The following is an 18,007-nucleotide window of genomic DNA, read 5'->3' as shown; positions in this document are numbered from 1 at the left end:
GTTGACCTTTACTTTAAGTATAACTGTGGGAGCATTTATTTTGGGATTTTATGTCGCAAACGCGTGTCATTATAAAGACGCAGGTGAAACACGCAGCAGCGGAGTGGAAGGTCCTGCTCACGCAGCTCTGTGGAGCAACTTCACCAGAAGAAATAGCAGTTTGCTCGGGGAGGACACATCGTCCACCACGTCTGGAAGAGACTCGATAGATCCGAGCTGACGTTCTTTAAAAAGCATGCTGGTGCACAAGCTTAAATGTAACATTTAACACAGAGGTGTATCATCATGGACTGTATAACATATGGAAGTAGCCTTCATCCCCCATGCAGTTGTCATGAACGGGGAAATTAGCAATAGAGACCAAAAAACGTTGTTTGTACCCGGCTGTAAACATGTTTATTTCTGCTGTAAAGTTGAGCATTTTAACATTGAGGTCTATGGGGACTGACTCGCTTTTGGAGCCGGCCTCAAGTGGTCATTTGAAGAACTGCAGTCTTTTCTTTCTCTACATTTCCTCGTGCTTCCTCCTCTCCGCCCCTTTTGTCTGCATTAATCTGAATGCCTAACACACCTCCGGCTTGTAAAAGTCTCTAATGACGATGTTTTACCTGGAAGTGTGGGAAAGCCGCTTCTGAAATGATTATAAATAAACTGGAGAGGGCGATATGAATGTAGGGCAGGCAGGAGGGTGTAAAGTGTAAAGGAGGGAAACACTGAAAGAAGAAGCGTCATATTTTTTATCCGATGATGACAACATTTCATTCAGCCCGAGGATTTCAGTCATCAGACGCTAAATAACCCAACAGCACATCATAGTCCATTACATATGATGTTTTTTCCTGGCGCCAAAAAACGCTTCATATAACGACACTAATAAAAATGTCCGGGCCTCTTCGGCCTCGCCAGCACACAAAGGAGTGCCCCAAAATGTTACGCCGTTACGGGGAAGTGGGTCGTGATGACAGAAGCCTTCCCCGAGAAAAGGAAGTGGGCGAGCGTTCACCTCCAGGGCAGCGTCGTAAATCTGCTGTTTTATTGGTCACCCTGGACCGCCGCTCTCACGCTCACACCGACAAGTACAATTACGTGCCTCTCCCTCTCTCTCTCTCTCCCCGTACATCAAAAAGGGAGAGAGACACATACGTCAGCACACACACTCACAGTCAACCCCACAATGTGAGGGACACACACACACACGGCACCGAACAAATGATGGGGAAACGCGAAAACGTCAAAAAGCTCATTTCAGACGCCAGCTGGTGTTTCGTACACGCCGCTGCTCTCGGGGAGTCGATAGTCGAGGTGAGACGATGTTCAGAGTCGCCACGTGAAAGCAAACTCGCTTTCCCCAAAACTGCTAAATTCTAATTACTATCATATGACAGAAAAGTAGCAAATCATGGCAGTGAAGAAAGAAGTCTGGCTTCACGGAGTAATGGACCTTCAGATTAGTTTGGATTCATTTTCTGCCAATACATCTATTTGTCATCATAATAAATCGAGTGAAGTTTCCAATTTGACATTAGCTTGAACTATATTTTCATTTGTGTGATTGAATAGTCTTTAAACTGTACACTTAAAAAAATTAGCACACATTTTGTGCGATCAGTAGAAGAAATGAGTTTGATCCATCGGGAGCGTAATGAGCAGGAAGTGAGGAGATGACTGCAGCATCACACTCCTGGTCGGCTTCGAACTTTCTCTCTCACACACACACACACACACACACACATACACACTCCGGAAAAAAAAGCAGCATGTGACCTCCCCACCCCCTGCCTGCGCATCACCTCCGCCCATCCGAAATCCTCCGTCGCCATGGCGACCGCAAGTCTCGAGGCGAGGCTGAGAGAAGGGTCTCTCTGTGTCGCCTGTGTTTCTCATTCCGGTCTTCGCTGCCTCACACAGCCGGAGACTGCGGCGCTGAGACGGGCACGGACATTTAAAAAAAAAAAGAAGAAGAAGAAGAAGAAGAACAATAAACAAAGACACTTCCTCCACTTGCAGACGTATTGGAGACCAGAGCGGACTTTTGCAACGATAATTTGGCAATCGTGTCCGTGGCGGAGTGGAGATATAACCTGGCGGCTCACGTGAGGAGCAGGGGTGTCGTGGGTGAGAGCTCCCCGCTGGCTGCCGCTTATTAGTCACATAATGGCTTTCCACGTCGCTGCCCAGAGCTAAACAAAACCCTCACACGACTGATTCATCAGCTCGATTTTTTGCTCGGCTCCTTCCTTTGCCGGCCCTGTCTCTTGATAAAAAAACAAATATCAAAAACAGTAGAAGCAGCAGCTCCTCAGCCGAGAGAGACACTTTGGGGTGAAGTTAAAGCTCCACCTGTGGGGAGAGGACGGGCCCGGTTTCTCACAGGCCGCCGCACAAAGAGCCCCACTGTGCAGGCGAATCAATGAAAGCCCGGCCAGAGGCCAGCCAAACACCTGGGGAGGGAGAGGTCACGTGACGTCTGGGGTCTGGGGGGGCGAGGGGGTAACTATGGTAGCAATCGCTGGAGACAAAATGGAAGTGGGGGCCTACTTTTGTCCGCTGTGAGCCGACACACACACACACATACCTAACACACACACACAGACGTAAACGCACACACGGCGTAGCATGGGAAAAGAAAAGAGCGAGCGTGTTTGTAGCCTGTTGGGGAAACGGTGTGTGTGTGTGTGTGTGTGTGTGTGTGTGTGTGGCGGGGGGGGGGAACAACTCGCCTGCTAATATTACACCATCACCATCCAAAGTCAAAATCTGTCTGGAAGCGCGGCCTAATAAGAGAGAGGGGGGGAGACGGAGGCGTTTCAAAATATCAGCCGATCTTCTCGTTACGTGGAATCACAACGGCGTGTGAACCTAAACAGACGTCTGCGGCCCCGCCAGCTCACGGTGACCCCGGTCTGAACCTCCCTTCCTGTCTACCTGGTTCCTCCAGTCTAGTGCGCTGACCCGACCCGCCAGACAGTCTGACACATCTTCGGGGGAACGGTAAGCCCCCCTCCTCCTCCAGACCTCTGCCGGTCTGCCTGTTCGCCTGTCTGCCCTGTTTTGACTCGGGCCCCCGGGGGCCGTCCGTCTCATGCGCAGCATTGTTCTTCTATCAACAAAAGGCTTCCTCCCACCCACGCTCTCCTCTCCGGTCCTCCCCGGCCTCCGTGAGACTTAAAACCTACAAGGGAGGTAGAGAAAAAAACGGCGATTATGGCTGACAAGTGCTGGTGAACCTGTTCTCTAGCCGTCTCCTGCTAATCTCTATGACCCAGTTTCCAATTTGTATTTTTTTTAAAGAACAACTCGGAGCCTGATGAACTAAACCAGTAGCTGAAAGTTCCCCTTGCGCATCCGTGTTTGACCAATCGGAGACAGCCAGCCCTACAAACTCTGCCCCGATGGTCTTTTGGAAGTAGCATATCGGTAAAGCAAGGGCTTTAAAAGGAAACAATGAATGAATATAACAACACCTAGAAGCGTCTCCTCCAGAACCCTTGTTGTGCGAACCCCGTGTTGCAGAACGACAGTGAATGATGGCTGAATTAAAAGGCTTTCCGGGGAAGGTCCAGTGCGTCCGCCACAGAGGCAACCACAGCACCCATTCAGCCAGAGCCGCCCTCTTCACGACTAAAGTGGGTTACTTTTTCAAAAAGACCTGGCGACACCATTTAACTTCAGCCAGGCAGGATGGAGCGAGGAAGCCGGCTAGGATTTCAGACGAGGCCGACTCTTCACGGGCCGCAGGCGGTTAAGGCAAATTGACTTGTGGACACCGAGAAAATATCCCTTCTCTGGCAGGCTTTTACATCTCGGCAGATTCACTTATGCAATGTGAACATCTGATAAGATTCCTTCTGGTCACATAATACAGATATTAGAGTCCCTGGTGGCAGAGTGATCATGGAACTAGCAACTGCCAGGAAAATCTTCTAAACCTCTAAACAGACATGCAATTTCCAAGATTTATGAAATTAGAAAGAGGAAAAAAAGAGTAATGAAATCTCCTTGTGCATCATTTTTATAGCGAGAGGAAAACAGAAAAGGAACACTTCAAAAAAGCAGAAGGGGGGGGGGGGGTATATATTTTTTTAAATGGACAGCGGCATTCAAAGACATGCTCCATCTCCTTCCCACACGTGCCCCGAGCGAGAGGAAGCACGATCCGAGCGGAGAGGAAACCAGCAGCGAAACGTATTAGGAAGCTCATAGTCCCTGTGACGTGCATTAAATGGCGCAAAGCAAAACACAGACAATTCCCAGGACTCCTGTTACACACTCCAGTAAAAGGATGTCTGGGGACATCTGTTGCACCAACTCCCCGTGACCAGAAGCACTGGAAGAAACTCAAAAAAGAAAAAAGCAGCGGACTTGAAGGAAAAAGAAGATAGAGGACATGTATATCCCCCTGCGGACGGAGGGCCGAGACTAAAGGGAAGCCATACATCATAATCCACCACCAGCACCTGCTGGGGGAGTGACGAGAGATCGCTCGGCGGCGTTAGAAGGCCGACGAGGGGTCAAAGCCCGGCGATTATTAGACGATGGTTTTGTTCTAAAGGATTCCTGTTCCATGACGCGGAACGTAGGCAGCTGGAACCCAGTGGAGGTTTCTTTCCCTCCAACAGTTCAAGAGTTAAAGCTGCTGAGTGACAGATGAATAGAGGCGGACACTTGATTGGACGGACAGCCAGGTGGTGATGATCGAGTACAATCTGATGCAAACAGGATGAGACATGCAACGATTCCAAAGATTATCTGGCACCAGCTTCTTCAAGTTCAATATTTGCAGCTGTCCTTAAGTCGTCTATGACAACAAACTGAACACAAGTTCGGCTCTGGACCGTTGGCCGATACCAAGATGCACGCATGTAACTAATTCACCGGCTGAGGTGAAGTGAGGAGTTCATCTCCGTGTGCAAAAAAACAACCTGTCTGACTCCATGGGGGGAAACTCCGCCACACACACGTGAAAGGAAAGAGGCTGGCAGCTCTGTTGGTGTGGGAACATTTCATCCATCTCACGTCACCGTTTCCCTCCGCGATACGCTGCACAGTAATTGCATAATAAGAGGAGTCTACCTCGACTATTTTGGGCTCGAGAAAATAGTGGGAAACCGTGCCACAATGGCAATTCTTTTTTGTGGCACGTGTTACCCCTGTGTAGCACGTCACCCTCTCGGCGGGATACGGCGCTCCTAACGGAGAGGAGAGGCCTCCAGGGCGGGTGAAGTCTTCCACGCTGCCACCGCTAAGTGAGAAGTCGTAACGCAGCCCCTTTCGGCTTCTGCAAGCTTGCGCTGCTGTTGGCCAGGACTCCGGTGCGGTTTTTGGTGGATGCTCGGCTCCCCGGGCTGCTTGGCCCGCTCTGATGCAATGGGGCCCGGACCGAGCTCTGCAGCGGAGGGGTTGGGATTGTACCAACCTGTTCCACAGAAGGCCAGGACCCCCACACCACACCGCCTGTGGTGAAGGCCAGAAATGCCGCCTTTGCTCCCCCCCTCCTCTCCCTCCCAATCCTGGGCAGTTTTCAGTTTCTAGGAATGATTTCACAACTTCATCTCGGAGCAGTGTTACATCATTACCACCCGGTCGTATTTTCCCTATTTTTTTTATACGGTGTGCCTTGCCAGTGAATGTGTTGGACTGAGAGGACCCTTCGCCTTTTCAGAATCGGGACAGTAATCCTGTCGTAATCGGAGATCACAGCACGTCTGCTACCATGTCTTGAGCATAGAGCTGCCAGATGAATCGTTGATTATATCCATTCCAACTGCAAAGATGTCTCCAAATGTCTGATGCTCCACCAAATGTCTAAAAATCAAAAAGGATATACATGTCAAAGAAAATCATCACGTGAGCTGAGAATGTTTGGCACCTTTTTTTTTCTTGAAAACTATGTCCAGGTACATACAAGATCGAGCTTTTAAACCCGCAAGCTATTTTCCATACGGATCTTTAAACATGAGCTTTCAAATTTCGTTTAAAAAAACAAACAAAGTGTTGATGTGAGGAGAATGAAAAACGGAGCGAGAGTAAATGTTCGGTCACACTTCTGAACATCTGCAGCATCTGCCTGAGAGCTGAATCATCCGATATTTGGCACTCACACGTTTGGATTATAAGAATATTCTCCTAATGAATATCCCGCTAACAATGGATCGGGTCTCCCCACGGGCCTCCGTACATATTTGGGATTCTTGGGTCCAAGAGTGTTAGGAAGCATAAAGCCCAACGTTTTTTTTTTTTACTACGCAGGAATGTCCTATGGTGTATTTGTCCGACTTCGGCATTTGAAATGTGATCCGGTGTGAATATAAACATCTTCTGATCCCGTCTCCTCAGAGGACTGAAGGGGCTCAAACGTCAGGCCGAGGCACGGACGGACGGACGCCTTTCGGTCAGCTGTTGGCGTCTTGCGGCTTTCGCACCAGCCCCTCCCCATCTGCTTGAGGTTAGTCAGAGTTAATTGCATCAACCCGTGTCCGTCCAGGTTTAAAGCCTCACGTTGGAGAATCATTCTCAAGTTACCTTCCTTCATCATCAGACAGCTGGGCAGGAACGCCCTGGCCTCTTGGCAGACTGCTCCATCTTAACCTTCCAGAGGAGGAACATTGACCAGTATGGTGATTACAAATCTAAATAACGGCTATCATTCCAGCACACCAGTGTGAACTAGGAGCGTTAAGCTCCCACGACATGGACAGCGTGATTCCACACGTTCGTCATTTTGCGCCTACGTTACCCACGATGCAACTCAACCGCCTACAGTTAAGCGTCAGAGATTCGGTGTGTTATGCTCCTGGCCTCGAGCCTGAGGCGGAGATGAAGGGGAGGCCACAGAGGTCTGAGGAGCTCACTTCTTCAGGGGCCGTTCACATTTGTGTGTCTACTTTCCATCCAAAGTACCTGAAACAGTAGCTTTACCGCTCTATGTGTTTTTGTAAGTTTAGCTGACCTTCTCAACCGGATGTTGGGACGTTATTGGACGGCAAAGGGAGCAAGGAAAATATTCGGTGGAACCTGGAACAGATGTGAGAGCTCCGTGTGGTCCTGCACCAAATGGATTGACTTTTCCTTCGTGTGTTTGACGTTGTCGGATATTTACGACAAACAGAAAAAGATATCGGCCAGCTGTGAGTGGACGGTCCTCGTCACGTGTGCAGCTTTCCAAAAATGTAACTAGCCACCGTGCTCTGAAAAATAGGCCCTTGGGAACGGCGCCGCTCTGCCGCGCGGCTAACACTGACACCAAAGGATTTGACGGTGCGACATTTGAACGGCCACTTAAACTCCACAGCCGCAGATTTCCTTTTATTTACAAACTTGTGATTTTCAGCCCCGAGTCGACAGCCGCCGACTCAAGTGACATAATTTGAGACCATTGAGCAGACTTTGCGCAGCAACCCTCTGGAGTCGCGGAAAGCGTTTCCCATCATGCAATCCAGACTCTAAATAAACTGCAGACCAACAGGGTTAGAGCTCGGCAGTGGGTGATGCATGCAGCCGCTTCGGATAAAAAAAAAAAAAAAAGTACCCTCAAGTGGAGCTTCGAACTTCAAAGGGAGCACTAGTTTTGGGAAATAGGCAAGAAATCCGAAGGGTCTGGGGCCGCATGGAGAACAGCCAGGCAGAGTGATAGGATAACAGCCCGCGGACAAGAATGAGCTCCCCTCCCTCACGCTCAGCGCTAATCCAGTTTTGACCCATTAACCACCACAGCCAGGTTAACAGAGCCGGCCTTTGAAGAAGGTCTTTCCCCAAACCACCCAGGAGGATTAGCACGTCTCCGAGGCCAAAGACTGCCGCTCTCTTTCCTCCTCCCGACAGCGCTACCGGAGGCCAGCGGCGTATAGATCCTGAGCCGAGATGTGAAGTCTCGTGACTCATCCCGGCTGAATACGCCGCGCTCATTTAAATTCTTTAGGAATGGCTATGAACAGCTTCCAGCATGCCGACGACAGAAATGCAGATTGAAAAGAGGACGCGCTAAATTGTAGGGTGGAAACAATGGAACAAATGTTGGAGTTTGTACATCACTGCATTTATTAATAATGATAATACAACACATTTTTATACAGTAAACATTCATTAAATTAGCTCTATGACAGCAGGCTACAATGTTAAGGCTTACATGTTTCTACAACAACAATAATAATAATAATTGTAATAATAATATATAATACTGTAATAACTTTAGTTCGGCTGAACAGTGAATACTTTTTCTTTCTTTCTTAAAGTACATTTTCTTGATTATACACCTGCATATTTGCTTATTTGATTAAATGATGTACTGAATTAAAATGTCTTTGTACTTCTTTCATTGCTGGTTCATCACTTTCATCATCAGTGGCTCGTGAGTCAGAACTTCTCGTTGTGTCTTCATCACCACCAGCCTCCCCCTCCTCCCCCTCCTCCCCCTCCTCCTCCCCCTCCTCCTCCTCTTTTGCTTTATAGAATAATCCGCCACAGACCGCTTCATTTTTGGAACACGGTAACAGCTAAGTGGATCTTAGAACGCGCCAAATTCAATAAATAAAAATTAAAAAAGGTTCAAAACCAGTAAGACTATTACACGAGCAATAGAAAACTCATCACAAGGATAGTAAGAGTCATGAACTGCAGTCTGGAGTCCTGAATCATTCATTATTTTAAGCTAACTACTTCAACCATTAACCATTATTGACTCAAAATGTGGATATACTGGGGGGGGTGGCTGGGTTTCAAAATGATTTGAGCTCCAAGCGCTCCATGTATCCCTGTGGGTCCCTGCTGTAGGACAGTCCAGTGTAAACAGGCCACTCTCTCTGTTCTCTCGGCCTCCGAGTGAGACAGGATGTGTGGACACGGGGGCATATGATCTGTTGTTAATGTTACAAAGCAGCCACCCTGAAGTCACGATGCTCCGCTGGTCAGGAAGAGACAATCTCCCCAAACCACGGATGCTGCCCACAAACCTTTGGCACGCTGTTATAATACAGTGATGGGACAGAGACACACATGTCTCAGGTCCTGCAGAGTCACGGCAATTCTTCACGTTATTATTATAACAGGGGAACCTAAAAAAGAGGGGTTCCTGGGCGGTTCTGCTCCCCACCTGTCAGGGGTGACGTTTGGACAAGTGTTCGGGGTCCGCGGAGCACTTCCTCCTCCTCCCCCCCCGGCTACATCTGGTCTCCTCGGGGCCGTTGCTGGCGGCGGTTGAGGGCAGACCAACCGCACAAGGCTTTGTCCTCATTGGAGAGCAGCTGAACCAACAGGAAAGATAACCCCCAGCCAGTCCATTAATTGATGGAATCATTTGAAATGACGGGGGAGGCTCTCCGCGCGGGGAAGGAAAATGTTTACAAATGACGTGCAGTGATTGTTTGTTACGTTCGCCTTCTGATTCCTCCTATCCCCTGGTTTCTTTTGCTTTTCCCGACGGTTTTCTTTCCACGTCTTGTTAAAAGCGAAACGTTCAAAACAAGTTTGCTAAAAATGCATGTCCATGATGAGCCAAATCGGGCCAACCGTGGTTCAACCACATGCAGCTGATCCCTGTGTATTTACCATGTATCCTGTCTGAACACCCAGATGAAGCCCAAATCCCTTCCATGCAGCCACGCGGTGAACACGGCTCTGACTCAGACCACATGAAGGTACCAAGAGCCGGTAACTCAGACCACATTAAAACGGTCTTGATCACCGGGTCCTGTGCCTCCACAGCCCTATCTGCACCCAGCTGTGGGGGGGGGGGGGGGGGGGGGTTTCTTCTTCGATCAACCAAAGACCCCCCCCCTTCTCCCTAATCTGTAGACTACAGTCAGACCAAGCTGCATTGAGCGCCCTCAGCCTTTCACTCCGGCCCGCACAGAGGGCCAGTGTGAAACCCCAGGGCCTTTGTTGCATCTTCAAAATAAGTCAGCTTTATTCTCAAGCAGCATCTGTGTCCATTCAACTGCCAGTCCTCCTACGAGGGGGAAAGGGAACGGGGACGATTTGCAACTATTTCATCAAAAATAAAAGCGCTGGCCCTCCTGTTTGGAGAATCCTGTTCCTTTGCAACTGATGAACTGAGAAGGAAAAGACAATGACCCACACAGAGAGCGCATCGGACAGTAAACAGGATCCGTGAGCTCGGTTAGCGAGGGTGGGAGTGGAATATGCTTTGGACTTGTCTGCTTTGGACTGGTGGGTTAGAGGGGGGGCTGACAGTCGGAAAGAAGTGGGGTGACTCAGAGAGGAAGAAGTGGGAATGCGAATGGAGAATTCTAGGGAATCCCACTGAGATAGCTCCCTTCGCTGGTCCGCAGCGCGCCAAAGAATTCAGACGAGCAAACCATATGCTTCACAAGTCACATGTAAAGTCCAAAGCTGAGACACGAAAAGGGCAATAAACGTCAAGAATCTGAATCGGAGCAGGAATTCAATCACACATCAGATAATTTTGTGTTCCGTTTGCACATCTTTCTGGGCGGAAAAATGTATGCAAAAGGAGTAAAGACTGAACGTCAATGACTCTCACTCTTCTTTTTTTTAAGGAGTCTGATTACACTTCTGTGTGACAAGACTTGTGAGTCACAGACGGGTTGAAAGGACGCGTTCCCTTTCCTGCAATCGCAGTTGAGGGGAACTCGGTGACCCATTAAACTTACAGTGGCAAGAAAAGCGGCGCGAACTATGCGATCCATGGCCAGGCGGATCATGCAGTGTTGTGCCACTGGAGCCACATCTGTGTGTGTGTGTGTGTGTGACTGACATTTTTAAAAGTGATCAGCTGTAGAGCATGATGGAAACATGTCCCGCGGATTGTCAAGGGGCAATTCTCACCCCGAGTGTTAGTTTTAGCAGCTCGCTTGCCATATTATTTTTTCCCCCCAGTTTAATAGATGGCAAACATCTGCAACATCTGGTTCAAATGGACCGGTGGGGTTGTAAGCAAGGAGAGACGCCTACAGCACAAACAGCTACGGGCCTGTTTAAACGTAGCGGCCCTTCGTTCACAACCTGCCAGGAAACAGATTCATCTGCAGCCGTGTGTCAAAATCTCTCCCCGACTGCAGATGACAACTTGCAGCTACAACGTCGCAATCACACTCTCCGGACCCGTTGCTCGCCAGCAGGATGATCAGCCTCGTACACACAGCTGTGCGGCGCTAAACAAAGAAACAAGTAACGACAGTGTGTCATGAGGTCTTGGGCTTTCGGCCCGCCAGACGGCGGTCCTTCCTATGGAGCTTCCTTTCCCGCGCTGCCCTCCAGCAACAGACATGGCACAATATTACATCATTTATGAAAGAAATATACGCCCCCTTGACAGATATGCAGACAGAGAATCATGCAAAGGGAGTAATAATATTATACTTTAAAGGGGGGGGGGGGTGATATTTAGCCTGTAAGGGCGTGCCGGCTCGCTAAGTGTCAGGAGGAGAGGTGGTCTGTGAGGTCCTGCTCCCGCTAGTTGTCACAGTGTGGACTCACATTCCCAGCATTCCACCAGGAGACCTCGGCGGTCCGTGACAAACTAACAGACTCTGGACTTCAACATGAAAGCATTGGGCATAACTTTTTTTCTTTTCATACTATTATATATTGTGTATACATGATTTTATGAATGCTGGAAAACTTTTTTTTTTTTTATCCAATGTTTCTCATTCAATATTGACCCGTGAATGACTTCCGACAACTAAATAAATACATGTAGCTGAGAGCTTGACGTCGTTAGCCATCTTCCATCTGCAGCTCATTGAAACCCCTCATGGTCGCTCCCACTTATTCCTATCAAAAACAGATCAAATATTTAATTTGGGCACTCCTGATAGAAGAGACTGCCATGGGATATTAGTTTCAGGTCAGACCCCTGGACGTACATCAAAAGAGTGCAGCTGTCGGGCCTCTCCTCCCAGTCAAAACAGTGGGCTCTCATGTAAACCTTTCTGCTGTTTTTGTTAAAAAAGGCACAAACCAAACAGCTGGAGAGGGTAATGCTGTAATGCTGGAGTCTGAGCAGAATGCTTCTTAAAGAGGATGCAGTTACACTGCAGCAACAACGTTACAACTCAGCGGGGACCTGTTTTAACCACAAGAGGAGGCAGCTGCCTGCAGCTGGAGACTTGTGACCCGTGGAGCGGACTGTCACCTCCACCGACATGGTCCCGGCATGAAGGTTCCACTATAGCTATGTTAGCTGACGGGCTGTCCGGCTAAGCTAACTTTCGTGAGCCTGTCCGGCAGCAGAGCAGCGTGATGACGTCAGTCAGGTGGCCCTCTGACGTCGCAGAGGTGTAGCTACGTGTTGCCGGTTACGTTGACACGCGAGACGTCAACCCACGTTTTGGAGGCGAGAAACCCGCTCAGCACCGCGTATATGAGCTACAACCGTGTTATGGCTGCTGCTGGTGCTGGATAGTGGCGACAGTCACAGGGGTTACGACTATTTCCAAGAACAATAATATCAGAATTGTGCCGCGTGTACCGGTCCAACCGGCCAATGTTGCCATGGTAGCCAACCCCGTGAAAACTGAGGTTTGAAATGCACTGTAGCGGTTAACAAAGCCGTGGAAACCCCGGGGGAAGAACCGGCGCCATGGGAACGGTTCCCATCCAGCAAATACACGGAGCCTCCCTCCCTCGCTAGTGTGTGTGTGTGAGAGAGAGAGAGTGTGTGAGTGTGTGTGAATATACTTGGGGGATTTAAAAGCGTCGCTACCTGTTAATCGCAGCTTCACGGGGCCGCTCCGCCGGACTCCTTGGTTAGACATCTCCTCTTGGGTCCAGCCTCCACTACTCGTAATAAAAAAAAACGTGTCGTTAACTGTTAAAAAAATAAAATAACAAGGTTCATCAACCTCTCCGCCAGTTTTAGACAATAATGGAGTCAAGGCATTGTGGCCCGGATGTGAACTGAACTGCCATAGCGATCGCTCACAAAACGAAAAAAAAATGACACGCTCAAAAAAAAAAAGGAAAAAAAGAGAGAAATGAACCGCGACCGTTTACTACGACCGACTTCTGCCCGGTGACGCGGGCGGACGGGCAGCGGGTTTGCGACGCAGGAACGCGGGGTTGTGCCTTCACATCTTCGGGAGCAGACTCGGTGCTTGCTCCTCGCCGCGAGTTGAAGTGTGGAGCCTCCGGTGAGGATCCCGCTTCAGGAGGCTGCTGCTGCTGGGAGCTGCCCGGTGACGACACACCACTCCGGGGGGCGGGGGGCCAACATGTGGCACCTCAATGTTATCCACACACAAACAGGTCCCTGTGTGTCCGAGTTGGTGATGAGCAGTCACAATTTATATTTTGTTTTACTTTGATGGCTTAAGTAAACGCAGCTACCAGTGTTTGACAGTTTATGACTTTTTAAACAGGGGCGTAGCCACAAGACCATCTGGACCCCTTCCACCTCATGTATTTAATATATACAGCACCTGTCATGGGAGGGCACTCTTCATAGTTTTGTTAAGGAATTTCAAGAAATAATTCTGTTTATTGCAATTTATCCATCAGAGTAGCAAGGTCAAATGTAAAGTCACGCCTTTCAAATTACAAAGAAGCTACCTGGAGTATGCAAGTGAGAGGATGCTTTTGCTGGACCATGTCACATTGCGGAAAAGGTTATCCAGGTTGAGAAGTTTGACAGTTTTGCCTGATTGCAGTAATTTCAGTGATAGAGTGCATTCCCCCTTTAAAAATCAAACCAGTCCTGCTAACATTGTTAGATAAATCTGTGGTGTTATTGCTGGCATGAATGCTACCGAGGTAGCAAGCCAAATACTTTGACTGCTTGCCACATACTAGAGTCATAAAAGGTAAGTTTGGTCAACAGCTGAAGTAGAACAGAGTGTTGGATGAGCAATAGTCACAACTCCCTCAGAAACATTACTTTTAGTAAGTAAGGGAAGAAAAATATCAAGACACAACACAGTTGAGAAAATAAATCTCAAAACCAACACATGATCTGATAACTTTATTTACAATCATGTTTCTCATATTAAAACAGTATGTACAATACATACAAAGAAACACCACAATTACATGAAAAGGACAAACAGTAGCAAAGAGGACAGAGTAAAGTATAGAGTAGAGGTATTAGAACGTTATCTAGAAATTGAAGGTGTTCTCGTTTTCACTGATATGGAACGCATAACCGTCATCAGTTGCTTCTGGGGCGACACTCTCCACCACCTCGTCCTTTAAAAATAAAAAGGAATACAAATTTAGAAATAAAAATACCTTCCATTTAAAAATATTCTGTTCAAACATCTTAAAAGACACGTACCTCGTCAGAGAAGTATTTCTCAATCAGATTGAGGGATGCTTTGTAGATCATCTCATTCTCATGAGACTGCAGAGCCTCAATCTTGTCCAGTCCGCCGCATTCTTCCACCATTAGACTCAGCTTGTCTGACTCGCCAATTTTATCGCCGGCCTGGTAGGAAAACACAAAATTAGAAATATTTCAGCCATCTCGTCACGGCCAATGACTATTAAGCGGCCTTGTCAGATACGGCAAACTTGATAACGCACAACTGTATTCCTCCATGAAAACACTCACCATGAAGATATTGGTAATGGCATCCAAGATGACGAGGACTATTTTGCTGTCCTTGGAGGAGAGTAGTTCCAGAAGAGGCTCAAGCACATTGGCTTGTACAAGGTAAACCACCTGCTCAACAGTGCCCCCACTGGTGAAGTTTGTAACAGCCCACACAGCCTCCTTCTGAGTTTTGTAGTCACCCTGCAGAGAGAGAAAAAAAAAGGGAATGATGAGCCAAATAGACATGACCTGAAAAGTAAAGCGAAAAGACCAATCTGAGAGTCTGCATTTGAGAGCAGCGCACTCTTACATGATATCCTCCCACGAGTGAAACAAATCCAAACGGTAAGAACATACCTGCACAAGTGTATTGACCAGGGCCGGAACGAGGCCTGCGTCAATGACCTCCTGGATTTGGGTGTCCTTTCCTGCTGTGATGTTGGACAGTGTCCAGGCTGCCTCCTTCTGAATGTTGGCCTTTTTGTGGCACAGCAGCCGGGCGAACATGGTCAGGGCCCCGGCACTCAGCACCGCCTGGGTCTGCTCATCCGTGCCGGTCACGATGTTGCCGATGGCACGCAGCGCTGGAGTCTGAGGGGAAAGGGTCATTATACGCCCTGGGATGCTTCCAGGGTGCTGGAACAACGTGCCGACTGCATGCACAGACGAAACGTGCAGGGTTTTATACGTACGATGACTGGCAGATCTTCAAAGCCAAGCAGCGCCACCAGGCGAGGAATCAGGCCGGTCTGGATCAGCACCTCGATGCGGTCGTTCGAGCCGTCGGTCAGGTATGAGATAGCCCAACACGCGTCAGCCAACACCTCATGATCGCCATGGTGTAGTAGACGAATTAGAGCGGGGAGGATCTGTTGCACTGCCGTCATAGGAGGGGAGGGGTTCTTGTTGCGGCAAAGGTTAGACAGCGTCCATGTGACATTTCTCATGTAGCCGGTCTGCAAAGAGATCCAGTAGAAGAGAAAGGTGTTAGTTTGACAAGCGGCAGCAATATGATGGAGCTAGAGCACCACCTAGTGGGGGAAGAGAATAATACTTACAGTAAATACAGACAGGTCAGGGACCGCCAGCAGACGGAGCAGAGGGGCCACAGCGCCATGTTTAATGACCCTGTCTCTCAGAGCCGATCCATCGCCTAAAAAAAATAAATAGAACATGTATAAGACTTTCTTCTTCAAACAGTGACGAGAAAGTCCAGACAAAATATTATATATAAATAAGATTCTGCCAGTTACCAGCAATGTTTCCGAGGGCCCACACCGCTTGCTCGCTGATGTGCTGGTGGGGAGACATGACCAGGCTGATGAAGGCAGGGATGGCCCCGCTCTCCACAACCGCAGCAGTCTGATCACACGTCCCAGAGGCAATGTTGGTCAGAGCCCACGAGGCCTCGAACTGGATGGGAGGACAGTCGACCAGCCCCAGGAAGGAGACGAACTTGGGGATCAGGCCGGCGCCGATCATCTGGTTAATGGGTGGGTTCTTGTCACGAGAGAGGAGCTTCCTGCATTCAGGACAGTACGGTTAAAGAGAGTCGTCGCAGAAGTAGTTTTGATTGTGACATTTATTACATGAATTGTTATTAACCTGGCGGCTTGTGTAGCCTGGAGCTGGGACTCGGCGTCGCCACTAATCACTCCCGAGAGAATCTCTTCAACTGTCCACTGTCTGGCGGCCTGTCAAAGTATAGACCCAAAATGAGTTGCGATTTAAAAAATAAAAAGTATACACACACGGGAGGAAGTTGACAACTGAATGGCTGTACATTAAGTCAGGATTCATACACATTTTGACCAGTGGATTTCCATGACCAAACATTTTGTGAAATCTCAGTGTATACATAAAAAGTGAAAAAATGTAGTATTTACACTAACAATGAGAATTCCAACGCATACAGTAAACCTTAAATGACAAAAGAATGAGAATAGTTTGATTAAAAGAATACACATTTATATAGATGCCTGCATGTATGCCTGCTTGTATTTTGAGCGTCTTTCTTTTCAAAGTATATTAATACTGTTACATGCAAACAGGTGCAATGTTCCTGCTCGCTTTATGAATGTTCTGCTTTATTAGGACCGTCTGAAAGAAGTTAGGGAGGAAATCAAGGGTGGTGTTTTTACATTGGCTCCTCCTACTTCATTTTGTACTTTTCTATACAAATGGGACGAGATATATAATAAATAGACATTTTCTTTAATTTAAATAATTGATCAATACAAATAAAACAAAGCATACCAGGCAGTTCTGAGTCCTTTCCTGGAGAGGAGAGGTGGCCTCGTCCGGACACGCAGACACGTTTCTTCTTTTGAACATCTGATCATCTTTCTTCGTCTTGCGGAGCTCCACGTTCACCTCCACCCTCCTGCGTCGAAGTTCCTGCGGTCGTTGGAAGCAAAGTCACATTTGATATAAAAACCGCAACTCGCGGAGAACGATGCCGACCTAAAACGTAACGTTTCCAGTACTCACATTGGCATCTTTGCCTTTGTTCTTGAACTTGTTCAGACGCTCGACGTTCTCGGACATGTTTTCAAGTGACGAGGAGGCGTAGCAGCAGAGAAAACTTGAGTTTTGTGGAGTTATTCCTGCAGACAGAGTATGTAAAAAAAAGAGGGTTAACCTAGCTGGTGCAAAGTACTGTGAGCCGCCTCGTGAGCACGGAGCGCGACCAATGACACACACGTCACACTGAGCAGACCGTCAGTTAGACGTTAAAACAGACACCTGACAGCTCGCTGGTGTCAGAAATACGTAGGAAAATTACGAAAGAATGTCATTTTTCCAAATTTAAAATGACATGCCTTCAAATACAGCGCCATAAGCAGTGGCCACGCACTTACCTCGTCCTCGCGCAAAAGGTTCTGGTATACAGAAAGTGCCGCACAGACCTTTAAATTCCTGCCACGAAGCCCTCTGATTGGTCCGTTCGAGCGAACGCATCCAGCCGCGTGCGCTCATTGGACCGTTTCAAAAAATCACAGAGCACACCGGAAATGTCGTCATCTCGCTGTACTATCGCGATATCTCCTTGAACGCGAATGCTGCTCCGTTAAATCTGACTCTGGGTCGGTTCTTTGCCGTCTTTGGTTCTTGTTAGTAGACGTTTACGAGAGATGAGCTGTTCCCGGATCGGTGCATTCCTGTCTGGGCGTGATGAACCATTTAAAAAAACGTGTTCAGTTTAAAATGATGTTACGAGTAAATGTAAAGAAGGCGTGTCTTTTTCCATGGCCATTGTTTCCACATCTGGAATCCAATATTTGCAAATAAATGTATCTTTCTCGAGACATAGTTGTATTTCTATCAGCCCGAATAACAGAACAGCTGTTGAAGGAAAGGGAAATGTCATACTCATAAATCAAGAACAATGTCCCACATTTCAGACGCTTTTCAATTAACGTGCAATATTATAGGCATTTCTTCAAATGGCAGACTTAAAAAAAGTCAATATAAACTCATCTAATAATTTGCCAGTTGCTT

General features: G+C 48.0%; 2 protein-coding genes across 2 annotated transcripts in view; both read right to left on the bottom strand.

The window, feature by feature from the left end:
• The window catches only part of smurf2 (SMAD specific E3 ubiquitin protein ligase 2), a gene marked incomplete at its 5' end in the record, with an annotated part of 37,879 nt that extends 25,145 nt beyond the window's left edge, over nt 1-12,734 (bottom strand). The window contains one exon of the mRNA XM_079232595.1: nt 12,683-12,734. Coding sequence (XP_079088721.1) covers nt 12,683-12,734 — 52 coding nt within the window. The remainder of the gene's footprint in view (nt 1-12,682) is intronic.
• Nucleotides 12,735-13,931: 1,197 nt separating this feature from the next.
• kpna2 (karyopherin alpha 2 (RAG cohort 1, importin alpha 1)) lies at nt 13,932-17,096 on the bottom strand. The gene is made up of 10 exons (XM_079233704.1): nt 16,997-17,096; nt 16,763-16,903; nt 16,112-16,200; nt 15,760-16,028; nt 15,565-15,659; nt 15,199-15,462; nt 14,864-15,097; nt 14,525-14,707; nt 14,249-14,398; nt 13,932-14,160 (listed from the first exon to the last, which is right to left on the bottom strand). Exons 1-10 carry the CDS (start codon nt 17,051-17,053, stop codon nt 14,071-14,073), a joined length of 1,572 nt encoding a protein of 523 aa, XP_079089830.1. The 5' UTR covers nt 17,054-17,096; the 3' UTR covers nt 13,932-14,070.
• Nucleotides 17,097-18,007: the final 911 nt, after the last annotated feature.

This window comes from Taurulus bubalis (assembly GCF_910589615.1).
Source record: "Taurulus bubalis genome assembly, chromosome: 17".
NCBI lineage: Eukaryota > Metazoa > Chordata > Actinopteri > Perciformes > Cottidae > Taurulus > Taurulus bubalis.
The sequence above is the reverse complement of the archived record's forward strand: the minus strand, read 5'-3'. Positions and strand labels throughout refer to the sequence as shown.